General features: G+C 39.4%; 2 protein-coding genes across 8 annotated transcripts in view; both read right to left on the reverse strand.

Moving 5' to 3' along the window:
- Nucleotides 1-15,213, reverse strand: part of rap1gap2a (RAP1 GTPase activating protein 2a) — an 86,418-nt gene extending 71,205 nt beyond the window's left edge. Inside the window, exon 1 of one of the 3 annotated variants that reach the window (XM_040049520.1) lies at nt 15,067-15,213. In XM_040049520.1, the coding sequence (XP_039905454.1) occupies nt 15,067-15,185 (119 nt within the window). In that variant the 5' untranslated portion in view covers nt 15,186-15,213. Of the gene's footprint in view, nt 1-2,694; nt 3,762-15,066 lie in introns of those variants that run through there. The other 2 variants (XM_040049521.1, XM_040049524.1) reach the window with 2 other exon arrangements.
- Nucleotides 15,214-19,728: 4,515 nt separating this feature from the next.
- LOC120744937 (von Willebrand factor A domain-containing protein 5A-like) overlaps nt 19,729-23,561 on the reverse strand; it is a 174,737-nt gene continuing 170,904 nt past the window's right edge. For all 5 annotated transcript variants that reach the window (XM_040049516.1, XM_040049519.1, XM_040049515.1 and 2 more), the window contains 6 exons: nt 23,239-23,295; nt 22,475-22,504; nt 21,568-21,603; nt 20,984-21,129; nt 20,653-20,776; nt 19,729-20,559 (listed from right to left, as the gene is read on the reverse strand). In XM_040049516.1, the coding sequence (XP_039905450.1) occupies nt 20,480-20,559; nt 20,653-20,776; nt 20,984-21,129; nt 21,568-21,603; nt 22,475-22,504; nt 23,239-23,295 (473 nt within the window). In that variant the 3' untranslated portion in view covers nt 19,729-20,479. The remainder of the gene's footprint in view (nt 20,560-20,652; nt 20,777-20,983; nt 21,130-21,567; nt 21,604-22,474; nt 22,505-23,238; nt 23,296-23,561) is intronic.

The raw sequence follows: 23,561 nt of genomic DNA on the forward strand, positions 1-23,561 counted from the left end.
TGGTCCATACAGACATGACATCATCACACAGTTGCTGCAGATTTGCTAGCTACACATCCATGATGTGAATCTCCTGTTGCACCACATTCCAAAACTGCTCCATTGAGCTCGGATTGAGATCTGGTGACTGTGGAGGTCATTTGAGTACAGTGAGTATTCTCATGTTCAAGAAACCGGTTTGATACAATTTGAGTTTTGTGACATAGTGTGTTATTCTGCTGGAAATAGCCAACAGAAGATACAGTGGGTACACTGTGGTCATAAAGGTCAGCAGGTAGGCTGCTCAGGCTACTCAGGTAGGCTGTTGCATGCACAGATGGTACTAAGAGGATCAAAGTGTGGCAAGAATATATCCCCCACTGTTACAGCGCCACTACCAGGCTTATATGCTGATACAAGGCAGGAGTGATCCATGTTTTCATGTTGTTTAGGAAAAATTCAGACCCTGCATCCACAAAAAATAATCATTAGATCGATTGTTTGTTTTTCTTCAATCTTACATCATCCCGTTTTAGTGAGCCTGAGCGAAGTACAGGCTCAGTTTCCTGTTCTCAGCTGACAGGAGATGTGCTTGTGTGGTCTTCTGCTGCTTCAAGGCTAAATGTATTGTGCATTCAGAGATGCTCTTCTGCATACTATGTTTGTTAATAGTAGTTATTTGAGTGATTGTTGCATTCCTATTAGCTTAAAGCAATTTGACCAATCTCCTGTGAACTTCACATTAGCAAGGCCCAGAGAACTGACTTAAATCACCTCACCTTCCTCATTCTGATGCTCAATCATCATGTCCACGTATACATGTCTAAATGTCTAATCCACAAAATCATACAATTTATTATAGTTACAGTTACATAGTTACTGCCATGGGATTGGCTGCTTAGCTATTTATGCTAACAAGCAGTTGAATATGTGTACCTAACAAAGTGGCCAGTGAGTACATTTTTCTTATCCAAAGAAAGTCACAGATGGTCACCATTGTTTGGTAACAGTAAGCTCAGCGTCCTCCTCACCTCTACATTTGATTTTACATTTACTAATGTGCTGATTAGCAGATGTTCAAACAGCTTCCATTTATCCATATCTGCGTCTGTGATGAACCAAAAAATGTTCAAATTTGTGACTAGATGAACTGATAATTAAATACTACAGATAGAAGGTAAACCTAATGTGACTAAGATTTTGAAACTGCTCAAAAACAAAACACTGTAAACAGCATTTTAAGGAACTTTACAGTAGTATGTTGTCAGTTTGCATCTGGATGCGGTTACATTTAAGCTCACACCCAAAATGAAGAGGGTTCAACTTCTCAGAAGAATCAATTTGTACAATATCTAAATACTTATATGCTGATGTTCTTTGTTTACAACTGACAATGTACAAGAATTTCACCGGATGCTGCAAGTTCATTATCATCAGACCTGTGAGAAGTGTATTTTCCCGTCACACCTGCCTAATCTTAGCAGCATACAAAACACAATCTTGTACATTTCTAACAGCAATCCAAAAGAAAAGAAAAATAATCCCCCTTAGCATATCCCTTCATCTCACACTGAGCATTCAAAAGAAGAAAATTAGAGACATTATTCCATGAGCTTTAACACGTGGAATTATTGTTTGGTTTAAGAATTTAAGAAAATGCTGATACAACTTTTCTTTTAGGGAAATATTTTTTTCCCAAGGACTAAAAAGACTGGATCTCTAACAGAGAAGTATCACAGAGAGACATTAGAGGATATTTTAACTAGCAGAGGAATTATCATACTGTACATGAGACTGCACTGTACTTGAATTGCACTTGGACCCGTAACCCATTATCAGTCAAAACTAAAGCAGCTGTGGTTTATCTAAACCTTCTGACCACTTAATTCTATTTTCTCGCTATCACCATTGACTTATGACATTCTTTTTAAAAATTAGTGTACCTGAAATCTTTTTTTTTTTTGTCCAGCTTTTTTTTTCTGCAAAACACAACATATTGCACGCAAAGCTGCTGCTGCTGCTGCTCCTCAGCTCTGTCTGTTCGAGGTTATCGCAGCCTGTCTGGCCTATGCTGCATCAGCCCAGCTGGGAAGGTTAAGTGCTCTGAAGATGTGCTTCAGTGTCAGAATGACTAGCAGCAAGGGAGCCAAACGCACAAAAACACTCCATCCGAGTGTGTCACAGCATTCAGTGCTAAATGGGCTTGCTGGCAGCTTCTTTAACGCTGCATCATGGGAACTTCCCTCTGCCAATACAGTAGGAGAGCATTACCAGAACAAGCTGCGTCCCTTTACCAGCACAGCAGCAACAACAACCACAACTGCCAGCAGGCAGAAACAAAGTCGCCTGTTGAATATAATCCCTCCCTCAACAGAGACAACACAGAGTGAAACTGTAAATGATCACACACACACACACACACGCACAAACACAGACAAACAGAGGACAAAGTGTTAGAGGTGTGACACAGAGGAGCAGGCTAAGCCCTCCACCCATCCTTCCTTTTCATAAAAAAAGTTTACATTTCTACTCCACCCATTCGCACACTGTAAAGTAACAACAACTGGCACACTCTACAGCTGATTATAAAGCACAATGGGAATGATTCAAACACAGTGTAGAACTGCATGTAAATGGGCACAAATATGAGCATGGACATGCACAATGCAAACTTTCCTAAACACACGTGAGCATTGAATGAAAACGCATACATACCATCCAAATCCACCAAATGACACACTTCTCCTCCTCAGCATTTTGTCAGTCTGACCTTCTCAGCAGTCTCTTTTGCCTCTCTCCTCTGGGATCTGTGTGCTCTGCTGACAGTCTTCCTCTATGGGAGTGTGTATATATATATATATATATACACACACACACTCTCTGTATACTTGCACTTTGTCTGTCTCTGTCTGACCCAGGCTCTCTGTCTCACTCCCTCTCTCACCCTCTCCCCCTCTGTTTGCCTTCCCTTCTCTCTCCCTGCTCTTTTTCACCTGCCTCTCCACAGCTGCTGTTGTCCAATTTGCCACTTGACCCGTCAACAACTTTCCTGAAACATCGGTTCACAGTCTGTCAAACCCGCGCTCAAATCTGACACACTGAGAGATACAGGTACACATATTTCAGCAGGGTAGGGGAGGAGCCAAATGAGGAGGGGCCACAACCACTGGTTTGTTTTTTTCCCACACAAACACACGTGTAAAGGGCTACACATGCATCGAGCTCTATCTCAATAACCACAACCAAAACACATGTACGTTGTATTCTTGCTTACACGCTGTCCAACAGGAAATGCAATAACTGCCTGCACTGCCCCCTTTTTTTGTTTACACTCACACATGCAAAAATGTCCCTGAATAAGCAAAGTTGATAAGTTGATCGAGCATTTTGATGTGGATTGTGGAAACTTCAGGTTAACGCTGCAAAAAGCTATATTTCTATTGCGTCATTCCTATTTCTAATCTATTAGAAGTGTATCAGAGGAATCTGTGTTGAATGGAAAATATGCCAGTTGCTCAACAGAGGAGTCAAACTGGATTATTTTTGTTGCACTACATAGCATTGACACGTCTCTGAAGGAAAGAAAAAAAGAGCCCAACAGTTGTGCAGAAAGACTGCAGCGAAACCTCTCATGCTGTGGCCAAAGGGAGTGTCCTTCCTGACACCCTTTCTTCTCACTCCAGAGTTGACACTCTCAGAATTTACAAGCCCTCAGTTTTTCAACAGTTCCATTTCAATGTGCAGTGTGTTTGTGATCTGCAGAGGTCCAGGCTGTTAAATATACTAGCAGTGTAAAAACAAAAGCAGCTACTTGAACGACATTTTTACCAGCTATTTTTAAGGAAAGTTAACCTTGGGCCATTTTAATATTATAATATAATAGTATTAATAGACTAGAATATGGCCATTCTAATTCTGATGAGTGAACTCTGTTATGCAGACCACGATCAGAGAAAAACACTTAAAAGAATCTAGGTCTATTTGCCACATTATAGGTGTGGAGACTGTAGGTGTGGAGACAGAGTCTCACAGGAAAATTAATATAGTCAGGGGTTAAAGTGGGATTTTAAAGGTGGGGGAACCCAAGAGTGATCTTTGTGTGCAGGCAGCTGCTCTGAGGTTTACAGCCCCTTATGGAGTAAATTTCACCACAGTACTGCAGTACCCTTTTCGCCTGCATTAAACTGCCCACTATTTTTATGCGACAGGTGACTAAAGCAAAGTTAACATACTTCAATTTGTTTTGCAGGACGTCTCAAAGTTGAAAAAAAAAAAAAAACTTACCACAACTTAACATTATAGCACAATATCTCATGTAAGCTTTAAATGACCAGTCTATTAAATGCCACTCCTTACCTATAAAATTAGTCTTCTGTTCTGTCTTTCTTACATCTTTTTCCATCTCTGAGTGAAGTTATCGCACACTTTTCTCTCTCCTTGGAAAATAGAGTAGCTGTACCTTTAGCTAGCTAGCTGACGCACTGTGTGGGTGCTAGCTAGATGCTAAAGTACCACACCTTACTAACATCGGTCCGCTGTAATACCTGAGTATAGCGCTATAAATGATGCGTAAACCCATCATCATCATTATTATTAGATTTTTATTCTTTGTGTCTTTCCTCTTCATGTAAAATAAGCAGTAGCGACGGTCACGTTATGTAGGTTTAAAATGTAAAGTTTAAATATGGTTTAGTGTTGATGTCAAATAATAACTCTCTAAAGTAAGGAGCCTGTTTTGCAAATAAAAGAAAAAGCTGAAATAACGAGTTGTAAAAAATATATAAATAAATAAATGTAAATCCCAAATGGGGCTAAGTAACAGTTAGTAAAGACAACCCCCATACCTTTGTCAAGGGAAGTGACACTATGGACATTTTTTGCAGTAACAGGAACATTAATGAAAGTTCACGTATAGATAATGATATGGTGATAAGGAGCTGGGGAATAATTACCATTTGGAACAAGTAAAATAATAAAGAGGTTATTTCAGTTCCAGCTTAACAATAAACTGAATAGCAGCTTTCTAATTTCACAGGCCGTGGTTTGACAAGATGCTGTCTTCAACAGTAGCTAATCCAGCCACTCTGTGGCTGCCATACTAGTGAAGCTGTCACAAAGCATGCCATAAATACAAGTAATGACATAAAACCCATTCAAACAGACATAGTATCATTTCAAATGCAATTTTCCCCCCAAGGCTTTTCTGTTGAATTGAAAAGAATGGTTTCAGTTATTCTTTTCACATTGAAATAGGCAACACGTCCTTCTGTATTCAAAGAGAGCTACTTTCATTTCCAGTCACTTCATAACATATCCAGTGAGAACAAGAAACCAAACAAGCACTTTAGAAGTCTGTTGAATGTGATGGCGTAATGCTTTCACAATTAAATTCTCAATTATCAGCATGCTTTCAGTCTCTTTTAAGATTGTCAGTCACTCTCCCTCTAGTGGTTTAGAGATGTGAGAAACCATGAACACAACAGCAGCAAGAAGAAAATGCAAATATCAGACTGACAAAGAAAAAATACTTTGATTCTCAAACCTTAAAGGTTCTGAAAATTTTGGTCTTTTGTATCCAGTATCATGAAAGATCAAGCTCAATAAATGCTGCAAATTACTGCGTCGCACAAAAAACAGAGGCATGTCTTTATGCTACACACACACACACACACACACACACACAAAGTTTTATGACACATCAGGAATCCATGTTCTGTATAAATGAGTGGGCACCTAACAGCACAGGGGAGCAGTTAGACAGCACCTGGTGACGCAGCAGCCGAGGAGCCAGATGTTACTTTCAAAACATTTTTATGGATGAAACAGGAAAAATCAACCCCCCTGAACAGATGCAAACTAACAACTTTTAACACCAATTTAAAATTTCCCCCCATTTCTATTGATAGTCCTAAAATATGTAAATAAAAGAATGATGCCATAGCAGGTTAGAAAATAAGATTACTGAATGATCGGAAAACCTAAAGAACAAAAGATAAAATAGGGACAAGTAAAAAATAAAGTACAAGCCAGTGACAAGACCTTTGCTGCAGGTCTTAACTGCTTGGCCAAAACTACAACATGAACATGAAAAGCTGTCACTATAGTGATGACACAATTTTGCGGTTGTGTGAAGTACACACCCTGCAAACAGGATCACAAAAATATAAGCATGAAAAAAATTGAAATAAATGATAGTGGTTGCTACGTGAAATGATTATGTACAAAATTTGTATGTACAGCACTGTACTGAAGTCTTGAGCCATCCCTCGTTTTTATATTTTGCTCAGAAATATATAAATTATCAATGTATTAATTAAAACTTAGCTAAGGCCTGGAGAACTCCTTTTGCCTCCTAGGAAGCACATACACACACATCAAGTGTATATAATGTTTGGAAAATATAAATCAGATTATGATAAACTACACCACTTTAAATGGATTGTAATGTAATGTATTGTTGTAAAACTTTGGATATGCACAGTAGAAATATGGTTCACTGGTAAAAAGTGATTTAAACCTTTGGAAAAAGGAGAGATTTATTGTTTTGTTTTTTGTGTACGTTTTTTTAAACTTAGATTTTGTTGGCAGTTTAATATAAATGCAATTTATGACCCAGTGACATTGAAGAGATGACTCCTAGCATCTCCATTCATTTCTATAGCAAGGACTTCAGCTCTCAAATCTTCAAATGTTCGGGATTTTTTCCAAGATAGCTGTGAAGTTGCAAGACTTGTTTCTAGCAGGACTTTGTGCCATATAAAAGACTAGCTTAATATACATAGGTATAACACATCCTGCATTTTCTTTGTTGCTCATGAAACTGTAAAGCCTGATCTGACTGTGTAGCTAGACCAGTGGGCCATCTGTGTAACAGGCCATGAGTCATTTGCAATCTTAAAAATATCCTTTATCAGTGTCTAATGTCACAACACTATTCCAGCACAGGTTTGCTGTTCACAGCATCTTCCTAACACTCTTCTGTTAACGTGATGCTGATGAAACAACCTAAAAAGCAGAGCTTTTTTGCATGACAGATAAGAGGGTGTGTGTTTTGTTTTGTTTTTTTGCATTTACAATGTTGTGTGTTAGTTGTCGATAGCAAGGTGAGAAATAATAAAGAAAGAACCCTTGATGCTGAACCTAGCATCAATATGATTAATCCTTTAAAGCTACGGCAATCCTGTAAATTGACATATTTTAAAACTGAACTTTACTGCTGCAATAAAATGTATTTTGGGGAAAGGAAGACCGTCTTTACTTCATACACGTTTTTTGGTTTTCACAGTTTCAAGCACCCATTTCTTGAAAGCATCCGTTATCTCATAACTGTTTGCATAAAACACAATTTTCCAACAATATTTTCTTCTCATAGGACTGTTTCAATACAAGACAATATAAAACCCCTTTGCTGGCAAAACCAAAATAATCCCATCAAAACATCCCTTTTCTGTATATATAAGACTTAAGTATAAGTATTCATTACAAACACCAGTCAGTAAAAATGTGTGTGGGACATTTTGGATTTTGAAAGGAATAAGAAGAAAAAAATCTCTCCTTTCACTCTAACGAGTTTTCTCTGCCTCTCAGATGTTTGTAGCCAGTTAAAAAAAATGGTACTAATGGATCAATCCCATAGACCACAAGACTTCAAAACGTCTAACTTTATAGTACTAAAAAAACCTTTATATTTACAACCTGGTACATGAAATTATAATGATCTATAGGCATATGTTCTATGCAATGATTTGAAACACACCAACAAGTCCACCTTTGAATGACTCAAAATAAACAAAATGAAGGTTTTGGAGTGGCCTGGTCAAAGTCTGGGCTTAGATCTGATTGGGATGCTTTGGCATGACCTTAAACAGGCTGTTCATGCTTGAAAACCCTCCAGTGTGGCTGAATTAGCACCAACATTTCTCCACAAACACTTAATTTGTAGTTCATGCTGCCAAGGGTGGTACAACCAGTTATCAGGCTTAAGGGGGAAGAGTTACTCATTGCTTCCTTAAGAAAATGAAATCATGTATCATCATTTTGTATTTACTCAAATACAAAAAATATGCAAAAATCTAAGAAATCATGAAAGAGGTAAGTGTTTTTTCACAGCATTGTAACTTCGCTCTTCATAACACCAGCAACAGGCGGTGACTTTTAAATAACTCATCAATCAGTCTGGATAGTGATGTGGTTACTTTGATTTACAGGCTTCATCTACCAATTCGAGTCATCGAACTAGACTTCTTAGTCATGTTCGGTTAGCAAATTTCTAGCCTTTTATTAAGTAGCAGATTTTTGTGTCTTTGCTTTGAAGCTGTACAGTTTATTTATATAGTTTGCTAACCAAAGTTGCTAGCGTTAGCTGACAGTACTTCCCCATCACCTAATTGTTGTCACATCTGGCTCCCAAATTAATAAATAAATGACAAATAACATGGTGCTGACCAAAACACTAATGCTGAGGCTGCAAAACCGATGGGTAACATTTCAGCAGGTACAACCATCTTTTATATACAGTCTATGGTGTCACCTATGCTTATGCTGTTATTCTCAAAAAAATGTATACAAGTGTGAACAATGTTGTTTTGTTTTGTGTTAGCAGTGATTGTAATTGTGTAAATTGCCAAAAGGGCGATAAATTAATTAACGACTCAGCACTGGATTCAGAAAACGGCATTTGGATTTGTAGCAGTCAGAAAAACTGTAACATAAACAGCACAGTGGTCACTGAGTATGTTTGTGTTGTATGTGTGAAAGTAATGCATATTTATGTCTCATAATTTTTTTTATCTCAGACTTTATAAATTCAATTTCTGTTTTTTCTCTCTCTCTTCCATCAATTGAGTTTTGTTTATTTCACTTTAGTCCCTCGTGTCTTTCTCAGTAGCAATTCTTCCCGGCAGCTGGTGGCAGCGGGACAGCACAAGAGACGCAACATTTCCATCTTTATTCCTTCTGTGTCGCTTCTCCTCTCTTTCATCTCTCTCACAGCCATGTAATGAGGTATTTAGTCATTAGATAGATTCCCAAGGGGGAGATACACAGACAGACACGAGAGACCTTTCGCTTTTCTTCGTCTACCTCTCTCTCCCTCCTCCCAACCGGCCTCCCCTTCTGTGCCACTAATAGGTTACTTAGTCTTATGAGGTTTTACCAGAGGGTTGCTGATTTAGTAACAGAGCTGATGCTCTGCTTAATGGCTCCTGCCTCATTCACATTAATCACCATCTGTTAGAACGCACACAGAGCACAGAAGAACCAAAGCTGCCTATTGATCGACTACCAGAGAATATATGAATGTGTCATAGGATTTCTTTCATAGGATATTGGTCTTTGAATATCACATGCACACAGCTGGTACTGCACAGCTGTTTTCTAGTGATGAGTTTCTGTATTCGGCTGATGTCCTTTAAAGGTTTTAGCGAGCTTTAAAAACACATTTAAACTCACCGGCCACTTTATTACTGTAGGTATACCTGTTCAACTGCTCATTGATGCAAACATCTAATCAGCCAAACACATGGTGGAAACTCAGTGAATATATGCATGTTGCCATGATCAAGGCTTATGTTCAAACTGAGCATCAGAATCATTAAGAAAGATGATTTTAAGTCACTCTGAATGCTGAATCGCTGTTTGTGACAGACAAGCTGGTCTCAGTATTTCAGGAAGTGTTGATCTACTGGGATTTTCTTCTACAATTATAACTAGGCTTTTAATGGTGGGGGATAGTTTCTTGGCACACTTTAGTATTGCTGCTGACCATGTTTGTCCCTTTACAGTCACAGTGTAGCCCCAAAGCTCAAACCATTTCAAACTGGTTTCTGGAACATGATAATGAGCTCACCGTACTTAAATGGGCCAATACAGACACCAGGGCTCAATTCAACAGAGGATCTTTGGGATATGGTGAAACAGGTTTGGATTATGAATATTCAGCTGACAGATCTGCAGAAATGGGCAGAAACTATATGATGCTATTACGTCAATATGAACCAAAACCTCTAGAGAATTTTCCAGCAACTTCTTAAATCTATAAAGAATTAAGGGATTTCTGAAGGTGAAATGGGGTCCAACTCAGTGTACATAAAAGTCTTATTAAAATTATTCTTATGCTATTTTATTTTGAACTAAGGACTGTGAAATGAATAGCACTAGTGACTGAGGTACTAAATATTGTTTGATGGGACTGAAACATAAATCCACATTTTTGATCCTCTGTGGAGATGTGTGTTTGCCTAAAACAGATGAGGTGAGTAATGGAACTCAATGCACTTTATTACCTAACAGAATTGATTTAGAACCCAAGATAACATACTTTATTGAATATATGATAAAAAATCTAACAAACTTTATTTGATCATTAGGAACCCCCTCAATATGAACTGTTATTGAAGAAATATGCAGAAGGTAGATATATTTTTCATTTCCTTCTTGAGTCGGTCTCTGCGCAATAAACCTTCCTTTTTTCTTCTATTCTATTTTTATTTTCCCATTTTTGCCCCCCATGGTTCATCGCTTTGTTAGTGGATTTTAGTAAAAATGACAACGAGCCCACCCATACACCCACTCTTCCAATTCACCCACACTGAGAGATGAGAGCGCACATCCATAAACAGCAGGCATCGCATGTGCACACAGGCGCACATTCATGCATTCATAAATTTCGACACATGCACACATTCATGCGCTCAAATTAATAAGCTGTGACATGTGCGCACGTGCTGCGCCTCCTCCACCCACAGGTGACACAGTGCTATCATTCCTTTCTTTAATCCCATTATTCGGCAACATTGACCAGAAAAAAGAAAATCCACTTATTCACATACTTCCCGTTTCTGTCCCTGACGCCAAACACACAAGGCTCTGCAAACACAACCAGACACTAACCAGGGGCAAGTGCAATTGCTCAGCCTACAAAAAAGCAATTTAATCAGGTGTGCTGTGAGAACATGGCAATTTCCTCACAGCATTTCATTTTCCACTAAATGGGAACACACAAATACAAACACAGGCTGAGGAAGTTTAACGCAAATCCCATCTGCAGCTGATGACTCATGTGTTTCTATATTAAAGTGTGCGCTGATCTCATCAGCAAAGAAGGTAAGGGAATAAACAGGAAGAATGTAATCGTTCTTTACTGAGGGCTAAATAATTCTCAACTGTAACCAAAGCACGATGGAAAAATAGTAAAATACAACTGAGTTCAAGTGGAGCGAAGGTGCAACAGTCAGTCTCGAAACACTTTTTGGAATCACAAGTTTTTTGATCAACTTCGGTCTGATCTTCATCTAAGCCTCAATTTTATAAAACCATTTTCTATAAAAAAAAAATAACATAGCTGGACTTGAATTTGAACTCATGCTAATAAAAGGGAATCTCTGTGCTAACAACTTCTCTAAAAGCTAGGGAGATGAGATCGCCCCTCGCTATAAATAAATGCACACAAAGTCTGGTTAATGTCAGAGTCTGGGTAGATGATGCATTACAACAATGCACAAAGTTGGAAAAAGCTACAAAAGGATTTCTAGAACAAAAAAAGAACAAAAAGTGAACAAAATGTGTACAAATGGAAGGAACCCCGGACTGTTGTTACTCTGCTGAGGAACACATCCTACAAATATTACAGAAGGTGAAAACTCTTATCAATGTAACTCGTTTAAAACACTCGATAAAAATAGTGCTAATGGAAAGACAACTAAGCAAAAACTACTCTTCAGTGGAAAACAAAACAAAACAAAACATAGAGAATATCAGATGTGTGCTAAAGACCTCTCTGGAAAATGCTGATGAGCCAAAATGTGATCTTTTTGGTGAGAATGTATGCACCACGTTTGAAGGGAAAGGGCAATGTGAACAATGTGAATCAGTAAAGCGTGGTGGAGGGATCATCATGGTTGGGGGTTAAATATATTGTGGTCAGTAAGGAAAAATTCCCCTAAACACACAAAGAAGACACCAGCAAATGGTTAAAAGAGATATAAAAAAACCCAAAAAAGTAAATGAAACTTAGGAACATCTTGGAAGAAAGGGTGAAAAAATTGGCAAATCTCAAAAAACCGTCACAGGAAACTATATACTGTGCTGCTGAACAAGGGTCTATCAATTATTCAGTTCAAGAATTCAAGTTGACTTCTTACAGGTTGCAATGAGGGATATTACTCAAGTGTTCTAATAACAAAAAAAATGGGGATGAATATGTGTTAGTTTAGTGCAGGGGTAGGCAACTCCAGGCCTCGAGTGCCGGTATCCTGCAGGTTTTAGATCTCACCCTGGGTCAACACACCTGAATCAAATGATAAGGTCATTACCAGGCCTCTGGAGAACTTCAAGACATGTTGAAGAGGTAATTTAGCCATTTGAATCAGCTGTGTTGGATCAAGGACATCTAAAACCTGCAGGACACTGGCACTCGAGGCCTGGAGTTGCCCACCCCTGGTTTAGTGAGACTATCGATGGCTGTGACCCGGGTGAAGATCCGTACACATGGTGAGTAATCAGTGCAGAAATCTTGGTATTTCCAAAGCTTTTGGGAAAAAAGAGAGAAGGGAGAAAGGGAGAGAGGAATGTGAAATGTTGATAGATTGAGGGATTCATAGATGTGATAATGACGGGCAGAGGAAGGAGGAGATGAGAGACAATAGGACAGGAGTTATGTGAGGATAGAAGAAAGTCTCTGAGTGGTGTTGGTTGATTTTTAACAGCCGTCAAGTGGACTGCTCAAGATAATACGGGGACAAAAGATATGAGACAGGCAACATGATAAATAAACCCTTTTAAATCCAGTGGGATTAAAACAGATGAACAAAACGCAGTAACTATTCACACTGAACACTGTTTTAAAAGAAGGTTAAAAAACTCCTAAATGCAAAGGACTGACACTGACTCACTGTAAGCTCGTCTGCATGCACTGTGTGCAGGGTGTGTTTGCTCTAAGAAAATGGGACAAATCCTGGATTCACTCCACCTGAGAGGTACAGATTAGCCATCATGCATTTTGAACTGAATCATCAGCAGATTGCGTGAAATGCTGCCAGCAGGACCAGTCGTCCACTTGACACAGCAGGACTGTGATTTGTAAAGCGCTTTAGTCTGGGACTGCTGTGTCAAGAGTCTCTTTTTGGTTGATGTGACGATTCTGAAGCTCCAGAGCTATTAATATCCCAAAGTCTGCCATCACTGACCATTCATAACTGGAGTGGGGTGGGGGTGGGGGGGTTCAGCTGAAGGCACATGACAAAAATGCATTACCCAGTGGTCCTATAATTCTTCATGGCCCAAATCTTCATACAGTTACTGAAGATTTGGGCCATCCATCCATCCATCCATCCATCCATCCATCGTCTTAACTGTTTATCCAGCCAGAGGAGCTGGGGGTATGAATCTTGGCCACCCAACTTGAATCAGAAGGTAGTACACTAAATGAGTACAGATTAAAGTGTACATAGAAGTAGAACTGTAATCATTAAATAAACAAAAACATGAAGAAATAAAATATTTGCTGCTTTTCTCTTCTGTGGTTTTTTTTTTTGTTTTTTTTTTTTTAAATAAGGTTTGGATTACTGTTTGGCCAAAGCAACACTGTGACGGTGTCACTGCTGCCAAAGCGTCTTTCAGCTGTTCCCTTATTCACAAGGGGTCCCCACAGCAGATGGATCCACACATTAGTTTTGGCAGATTTTTTTTTAACACCAGACGCCTTTCCCGACAAAACCATAGCAGGGATTTGTGCCTTCTCGAACCAAGGAGCTTTTGTGTGTTGGGCACTGGTGTCTCTGCTTTCACTCAGGGATGTGAAATTTAAAAAAATAAAAAAAAAAAAAAATTTTTTAAAGACATACCCTTCAGCAGCAAAACACCATGGAAAAAAAACTCTCATCTACTGTAAGTCCACATCTGACACATTTAACTGCCATAACTTTTTTCCCAGAGTGCCATCATGGTGATAGTGAAATCTAGCAGGATAGAGCATCTCACCAGAGGACCCCCACCCCCCCCCTCCATCTGAGCAGCACGCAAAAGGCACATAATATCTTGCACCTCACAAAGTATCCTGCAGGAACAACAGAAATGCGTCACATTTCTTCATCAGATGACGCTTGCATATCTACTCCTTCCTTACTATTACAGCACAATGCTTGTGAGATGTCTTGAAAGGTGTTGAGAGCCTAATGTTATAAACAAGCAGTGCTTCTTAGGGACAAAGAGTAATGGTTTTAATATTATTATTGCATTTCTCCTTTAGCACTGCATTCAGCAGGGATCACATTTCCATATTACACTCGGACACGCACACCGTGATGTATACACACATGAGCACAAATGAGTTCCCACCAGCACATTGTTGGAAAATTCATGAGTACATTAAGACTCGTACCTGTTGGCTGACACACAGGTCAGAAAGTAACATCTCAGAAATGATTCAGGTGCTCCTATTTTCCTCTTCTTCTACTCATAAAAGAGTGTTTGAATGACTGAGCGTCTATCGCTTGCCTTGGATTTCCTCCTGTGGCATGAATGTTAGTGAGATGAATTTATGAAAATATTAAGAAGCACTGTTCTTGTCCACCCACTCACATATGCAGAACTTCATACCCCACTCACCATCCCCCAAACACGCACACACACACATAAACACAACATGGTGTCATAAACCGCCAGAGAGTGCACCACCATAAAAAGACATTGCAGCACTGTTGCTGCATTGGAGGGAAGAATATCTGCGTGCCATCAGATTTCCAAAGGCTCTTTCTCAGCGGACTCCCTGCATGCATGCAGACAACAACATACTCCTAAGTTTAAGAAGACATAAAAAAGACCACAAATAAATGAATATAAAAGGAAGTACGATCACTTCCCTTTGCTGTGTGCGTGTATGCAGATCACAAGTGCCAGACCTAACCTAAAAACAAACAAGAAGCCCGTTACTCCAGCTGGTGAGTTCTCACACAAATCAGCACACACACAAACACGCACACACTAATGCTCTTCCCATCAGGCATTTGGCTCTCAGTTAGCAGTTGTCAGCAGCCAACAACAGCAGCAGTAACATCTCAGCTCCAGAAGAGACGAGGGTGAAAGCCTTACCTCGGCTCCCCTGCAGAGCCTTTACAAGCTGGACTGAACATCTCACAGTCAGTGGACGGTGCAGCATTAGCAGGAGACCAGTGGACCAGAGGAGAGGTTGAGTGTATGTGTGTGTGCATATGTGAGAGAGAAAGGGAGACAAGGAGCGAGAGAGAGAGAGAAGGGGAGGGTAAGGGGAGAGCGCATATAGGGAGAGGGCGCAGCGATAAAGCACAGGGTAGGGCAGAATTATGTGATGAGCGACAGCGACAGTGAGTGCAAGAATGGGAAACAGCGTTACCATGGAGAGGACTACACCCAATCTCCTCCAATCTTATTAAGAAAAGGTACAAAAATATATAAATAAACAAAAAAGCGGAAGAGAAACTCGAGCTGAAAATAAAATGAAGGCAAATGTTTGTTTTGGCAAAGGCAGAAAGGATGGACCACAGGATCAAAGAAATAGTTGTTGGAAAAGGATATGAATTGTTTCCAGGATTTTCCATGTTTAGGCTTTTTTTTGCAATGTTCAAGGTTTTGTTCTTTACCTTTTGTGTTTAGCATTTAGTTTTCCCAGTTTAGTTCTAGTTAGGATCTTTCTTGTGTGCATCTGCCTTTTGTTTTTGTACTTTCTTATCAGCCATATTAAATGGCTCGCTTTTTGTTGATAGTCAAGTTTTGGTCCAAGTTCCTTCGTGTCTGCGTTTTGGGTCCGCTCTACACAATACATACAGTCCTCCGCCAGACTGTGACAACATGATTGACTAGTGGACACATTGTGCGTGTGCTCAGTCACATCCATCCCTTACTTTGGTTTTACAAACCAATGTGGCAATAGAAAAAATGCTAAGATAAGATTTCAATTTTTTTTAAAGGGACATCACAAACCAGGGAGTGTCGGGCTGATGTCAATGATTCTCACACGGTCTGTGAGTGCACTGAGCTGACATTTTTACATTAAACACTTACTTTCGATTTCGAACACATGGTTACTGTTTCCGTGAATAAAACTCTTACACAGGCGCGCACTAAAAGGGTTTAAAGGAAAGGTCATCGATTTAGAAGTGTGACACACATTTGAACTCCAATAGACACAGAAATCCAACAACCTACCAACACCAGGCGATCATGGGTGTCAGTTATTCAGTAAAGTTGATCCCCTGCTGAAGTACAAAGGCTGTCAAATCAATCTCAAACACACACAAACCTCCCTGCACACACAGCATGGTTTGTGATTGATGTGCAGCTCAGAGGCCACAGTGTTCGACTGATGGCCCTAAACAAAAAAGCAAAAAAAACAAAAAACAAAATAACCACACACTGATCTCTCTAAAGTATTTCTTATTGATCTGGTTTCCTGCCTGCAGCCCTACTGACACATGAACACCCAGCAGTCCTACAGAGAAAGAAACCAAATAGGGAGAAGGAAAGATTGAAATTGGTTTAATTAAATTCACCCCCACAGCTCCCCCCAATGGAAAGACTGAAGCAGACACTAGTGAGCCTACAGGTGCTTCTGAAGTCACTGTGCTCCCCTATTACCCACCACACACATCATAAAGACATACCCCACCTATCATTTGTTGAGTTTGCCGTCTCTCCCTTTAATCTCCAGGCAGTTTAATGCTTGCGGATCCTTTGTCAGTTCTAATTGGTCCTGCTCGTTGGGGTTGCCTTGGAAACCAGTTTAGAAAGTGTTGGCTGGAGGTCTGCCAAAGGTTGTGATAAGATTAGCTGTTATGGCCCGCTGTAACCAACACTGTGCACATTATGCAAACAGAAAGTAGTTGCAGTGATGCTGTTTGTTCCTTTTTTAAAAAAAAAAAAATGGTGGGAAATATAAACAAACTAATTTCAGCTCTCTTAAGTTTAACATGGAACATGGCGTTACTGCATGGTTCATTTTACTGCCATTAATTATCCATTACATACGTGCATGAGGGAAAATGTTCTGTGATGGAAGATGGAAGAGCTTTGGCTGCTGTTGGTATATGACAGCGGGTATCAGTGTTGCATGCTGTCTGCCACAGTAACAAGTCCCCCCACCCCCAAAGGCCTAAATCTGTCTTTGTGAGCTTTGCTAACAAGCAAAATGTCTGAGTCTTGTCAGGGTGAGCTTATGGCACATGCCAGGAGCTTCTTGTCCAATTATATCGTCAGACATATATATGCTGCTGACACTCTCTCTGTCTTTGTCTCTCTGAGACACGTGACCGCCAACCACGTGACTTTAACTTGCCTGTCAGTGCCAGTTTGAACATGTGACAATCATGGAACAAGTGAATAAGATTACAGTCACACAGTCAGTGACCATCAGCCACTTGTCAGAAGAAAAATTAGTATTACCTGACAGCAGGCAATAGTGCAATAATACTACAACAGTGGCCAAAGCTTTTACAGCTTACTTCACAGGTTGCAAGTGGAAGCTGAAAGCTCTTGCTCAATGTAACCACTTGATTTAAATTAATACGTCCTTTATAACAAAAACAGAAAATGATTGCTAAAGCCCCAGTCACACAGGTCCAGAGACCTGTGACTAACCACCGCCCTTTGTGATTGCTTATTTACCGCTAGCATATTGGGGCGAGTAGTTTAAATTAAAGTGGAAACACTGGCCAGCTGCTCTCCAAGCTGCAGTGCAAATGTAAAAGGAGCAACACAAACTGAAGTTGAGATCTTTGGCCTTCAAAGTAAGAGTTGCACCTTGTTAAACATGTTGGCTGCAGGGCTGAGGTATAACTTGTTTTTGAAACCGTCACACTTTTTGAAGCTGGATGACCACTGAGCTACTATTTTGGGACAATTTGTGCAAGAAACTAGAGGAAACTGTGATGATCTGCTTACAATCAAAACAATCACAATAGATTTTTGGTGCAGCGGGTTCTTTACCTCTGGTTTACCCCATCAGCCTCCAGCAACACACATTTTTCCGTAGCCCATCCAATGTGGTGCATTTATATTTTATTTTAATCCATTGAAACATGTTAAGCAAATGGCTGAGAATGAATGAATACGCTCACAGCAATTTGGGAAAAAGACAGCATAGGAATTACTTTAATTTGAAAGCCAATACCTCATTTTTTTAAATGTCAGATTTTGGGGGGTTTCTGGGCAAAGCCAGATAATATCATCTTGTCACTGAAAGTGATCTCTTGAAGACCTTGTAATGTGTAATACCAGATTAATGCCTGGGTTTGAGTCCTGTAAATAGGAGACAGGAGCACCTGTCATCACAAGCAGCACAAAGGTCTACTGCATTAAAAGAGCATGTTAATCTTAAAGGTCATACAGCCATAAATTAGGTTATATGCAAAGAGAGGAAGAGTGAAGTGGGACAGAAACAAGATGTGTAGGAAGAAGATAAGCTCCTGCTCTTTTGTCTTCATGGTATTCAAATTAAGAACCAGAATACAAGTATTATTTGTATTGTAGTATTATATCTTTGTACATTATATTCAGTATTCAGTATAATAACTAAAGAAGCAGGCACAGTTTTCAAAGACACATTTAAAATAGAGTTTAAGTCATTAAAATGTTAAGCTTTTCAGGTAAAACCAGGTTGTATAGAAGACAATGTAAAACAACATGGAGTATCATCTCAGTTCAGTGACTGGAGTAATGTGGATAATACTCATTATAAATGACAGGGGGATAACATACAGTCCCTTCCCAGCCACACATATTAGGACAAAGAACAGACATCAGAAAAAACAAGCCTCTATAGTAGGAAAAATAAAAATAGAAAACAATATTTGCCAATATTTGAGTATTAAAGATGTTGTAGATGTATTTAATTGGCTATATCCGCCCATCGGTTTTCTTGTGAGGATGCTGGAGCCCATCCCAGAGAACACTGAGCAAGAGTTGTGATTTAACCCTGAGGATATACTATTGGGGAAATTTATAAATATGTTGCACCATCCAGGCTTTGTTTGTGGTAGCTGGCTTAACAAAACCTAAAATCCCACCTGTAGATAACAGGTGTCACGACAGTGCTTATCAACTATCTCTGTTAAGCCTTTCTGCTTCAGCCTTGGTTTGCGCCTATATAAAAATCTTGTGCCACACAAAACGATCCCTGTGAGCGCCGCCTACTCCAGTCAGAGATGTGATTGATTGATCATGATGATGATAAAATGGTGATTAAAAGTGTAATAGTAGTCAGGTATGCCTTAACAACCTGCATATGCAAAACAGCTTCCACCAGCTGTGAATCCACACAGCACTTAAAACATGCTGTCAATTTAAAAAATAAATAAATAAAAAATAAAAAATCTGTGAAAATGTGGCACTTCCAGACTTTGAACCATAACTCTTAACACATGTTGAGCATAAGGTACCAGCCAGAGATCCACTTTTATGAACAGAAAACTCTGGCTTATAGCTCAACTGAGTTTGGCATCCCGTTAATCTCACCTCTTAGGCCTTAGTGGAGTTAGGATCTGGACGGATTTTCCCAGATCACTATCACTGACTGTATGACTTAGAAGTACAAACTGTTCTAGCCTCGCTAAAATGCAGATGTGGTTCCTTGATTGGCATACAGGTTTATCAATGAGAGAAAAAAAAGACTACATTTAGGTTGAGGAGCTTTATCAAATGCACAGTAAACTCAGTTACAAATTCACATGCGCACACTGATGAACAACCACAGAATAATGAAAGATAAGATAAATACAACAGACATCAACACGTCCAGATAAGCCATCAATTAGAGATCAGACATTTATCTTTATTACTATATCAACACAGGAAAAGCTAACACATGCTCTAACAATTAGTGTTGCCCTTATATTTAAGTGCATGAACTGATAATTGGTTCAGCTAAGCATCGCAAGCGAGTGTCACAGAAAGCACAAAGCGTCTCAAAGACTGTTTTCTCTGTATTATTGTAGGGCGTTTATCCCACAATGTAAAGTGCTTTGAGATGACTGCTGTTGTGATTTGGCGCTATAGAAATAAAACTGAACTGAATAGATGAGATATAGCTGATCACTCATTCACATGCCTCTCAGGGACAATTGGAGAAAATAAAATAAAAAACAATTGTGCAGAATGTTTTGGTTTGTATGCATAAACTGTAGCAACCATTACATTAGGCATTAGTTATGTTCTGTTGTGAAGCATCGAGCTGAGTGTTTCCACCACTGGCAGAAACACGGCACATCACAAGGTGATTTTCTCCTTTTTGATTCTAATCAGGAACAGAATTTATTGAATGAACATCATGCCGCATTCAGAAAGACAAACCCCTCTATGAAAGTGTAAACTTATACCGCAAACAACAAAGATGTTTACCCGTAGGCATACAAAGACTTCTTTCTGCAACCAGAGGAGTCAGCCCCTGCTGCTCATTGAAATGTTACCGTCTGTGGTTCTAGTGAACACTGATAATATGCAATACATAAAGTTGAATTCTGAAGGAGGAGCAACTTCAGAGCCCCAAAGCATCTTTCGTTACCCTGCAACCCAGCAGCGCATTACCGGCCTCCACACACTCTGTCACACACGTCGCTGAAAATAAAGTGATTAAGCACAAACAGAACACACTGTAAAACAAAAACACAAAAAAGAAAACAGCAGTTCAATATTTATTAGTCTTATTACCATTCTGAGCACGGAGCCACGAGGCAGCCTTCATAGCCAGAAGCTCCCACTCGTCCTTTGCATCCATCTTGAAACCATGAAGCCAGATCAGAGCCAGAATGGTGGCCCACACTTCACTGCTGGCCTAGCTCCACAAATTAAAAGCAGTGCATATGTTGAGATTGCAGGCTATTGCCCTTACACGTAGATATGATTAGCTGGAGTAAAGGTGTAAAAAATTAAATAAATTAATAAATACATTATTTTTGTCTGCTAGACTTTTGCTGCTGTGTAATACTACTAATGCACTGCTGCTTAAACATCTATGACTGAATACGTGATGATTACCCACCGATGCAGGTTTCAGGTTTGCCACCTCCTTGCTGGTCTTCCCCAGCACAGAGGCCAAAGCTGGCTTCAATAACCAGCATCCAGAGGCTTCCAGCAGGGAAACCAGCTGCAGCAAAGGGTCTTTGACTGACAGCTCAGACTCGGTGGCTGTGATAAGAAAGTTACATATATGAATATCATGGTAATTTTGGGCTTGGCCAAGAAGAGCAGCAGAAATATGCCAGAAGCTTGTTGATGGCTACAAAGAGTGTGTAGTCAAGGTGCAACATGCACATTAAATACTAGTGGCAGATGTGTATAAATATGGACCCGCATGCATAATTTTGACCCTGCGTGGATTAGATTAAAAACCTGTGGACCCATGTCTTAGTTTTTAAGGCACTAAAGATGTATTCTGTACAAAATCATGAAACTCCAGAAAAAGAACAGTTCAAGAAAACATTAAAAGCACAAAATAAGTGCACATACTGTAGGTTATTGTTACAGACAGACACATGTATGTGTCTTGTATTTCATAGAGTTTTTGACATGTGTACTAGCAAAAATAAGAGAAAAAAAAAGTAAACATGTCACTTGTTGACTTACCCTTCCTCTGAGGTGAGCAGTTAATGCAGCCGAAGGCTGTTGATGGGGAAAAATTTCAGGCAAACCATGAAGATGTATTTTTACTTCTATGTGAAAAATGTGTGATTCACTTTTAGTTCAGTCAAAAGAAAAAAGTCTAAAATAACCTTTTGGAAGTTTACATGTGTGAATAATTTTGGTAATAACAATAATTTTCTTTTTTGGAAGGTAGGGTAGCTTTAATGACAAGAATGTAAGTGTGATGAGTGGGCAGGATGTGAGAGACGGATCCTCAGAGGACGCACACTTGTTGGGTTGATGTTAAAATTAGACATCTCCTATTCCCAGTATGCATATGTGTGGTTTGTTTGGGTTAGCTTTTGGTTTATTTTCCATCTTTTGGGAAATTTCATTGATTTATGCTGGTGCTTGTCAATGCAGAGCTCTAAAAAGCTCTAAAAGTCAAAACCAGAATCTTAAAGTGCAGTCTGAAGTTGATGCAGTGGATGCAATAAAGTGTGAATACTTAGTAAGAAGCCTCACAGCGGCATCCTGAACGATCTGCTGATGTTCCAGAGAGGAACTTAGGAGAAGTGAACAATTATAATAACCTTAATTAAATAAAGGCATGAATAACAAATTCCAATTCAGACCCTGATACACAGAACTCAGCTTGGAAAGTGATTAAAAACAAGAGTGAACCAAACATTTAACATTGGCAAATGTGGCATAAAGTGTCCATTACTTTGTTTCCACTTTCATTATGTTCAGATCTGCTGGGCCACAAACAAGGACATCTCTTTTTTCTTCATTAAGTTGGAGACTTAATGCACTAAACTGTGTGTGTGTGTGTGTGTGTGTGTGTGTGTGTGTGTGTGTGTGTGTGTCTACACAGAGATTCAATATCTCGGAAGAGTAAATCCTTTACCTGATCTCAGTTTCTCCGTTACAGAGATCCCTGCAGAGATAAAAACCATAAAATTTCTGTTACTTTACATCCTTACCATTACATTGATGGAGCTTGGCTAAGGATCAGTTATATGTTAAGTGGGATTTATGTCCAGCAGAGGTAACGTATGCACTGTCTGCTCCACATCAGGGACTGCCCATCTGCCTGCAGTAAGCTCTGTTTCCAAATGGAGGCAACGCACAAAGTGTGCGGTACAACCGGTCTGTGTGCCACTCTTGCTTGTTCTGTTTTTGTCCATCAGCCAGCCGTAATTTTTTAACTTTAAAATTTGTTTTTTCACAGTTCTCCTGTTTCCAGCAAACTCAACTGTCTCTCCCATCTTTATTCCAGCCCACTTATCAACCAATCAGTATTCAGTACAAGATTACATCATTTTCTTCCAGCAATGTGCCGTCAAGATATTGGTGGACAGTGTGAGAAGGCGTCTGAAGACCCCTCGCCCTCTCAAACACTAATATGTACAGGAATAGACACATTTGCAGGACCATCAATCCTGCTTTCTGCTTTAAGAAACTGAAAATGTACACAGAATGTTTGCCTTTATCATTTGAGACTGTTACAATGTGGGTGTAGCTGGAAATTTGTGGCACTTCTCAGAAAAGGTTTAAAAAAAAAAAAAAAATCTATCGAGTGAAATTTGTGGAAAATCTCAAGGTCGTTGCAAGTAAGAGTGTGTGTGTGTGTGTGTGTGTGTGTGTCTGTCAAAAAGTAACAGTACTTACCCTTACTGATGCTTGGCTGACTCTCACAGGAATCCACCAAATTACACTGTTTTAGAGCTGTGTCACACAAAACAATCATCATCATCATTTTAAAAAAGTGCTTCAAACCGAAGCGCAAACACCAGAAGAGGACAGAACGAGATAAAATAAAGTCACAATAAAGGGAGAAAGATGCAAAAGGGCAACAAAAGCAATAATAACACTAAATATAACAAAAACGAAAAAAATGATACAGATAATTTAATAAAAATTCTTTGTCTTCTAGCAATTTCTAGACACTAATGATAATGGCAATTTTATTTATATAGGACATTAGACTAGAT

The sequence above is a fragment of the Simochromis diagramma genome, unplaced genomic scaffold (genome assembly GCF_900408965.1).
Source record: "Simochromis diagramma unplaced genomic scaffold, fSimDia1.1 OVJJ01000611.1, whole genome shotgun sequence".
NCBI lineage: Eukaryota > Metazoa > Chordata > Actinopteri > Cichliformes > Cichlidae > Simochromis > Simochromis diagramma.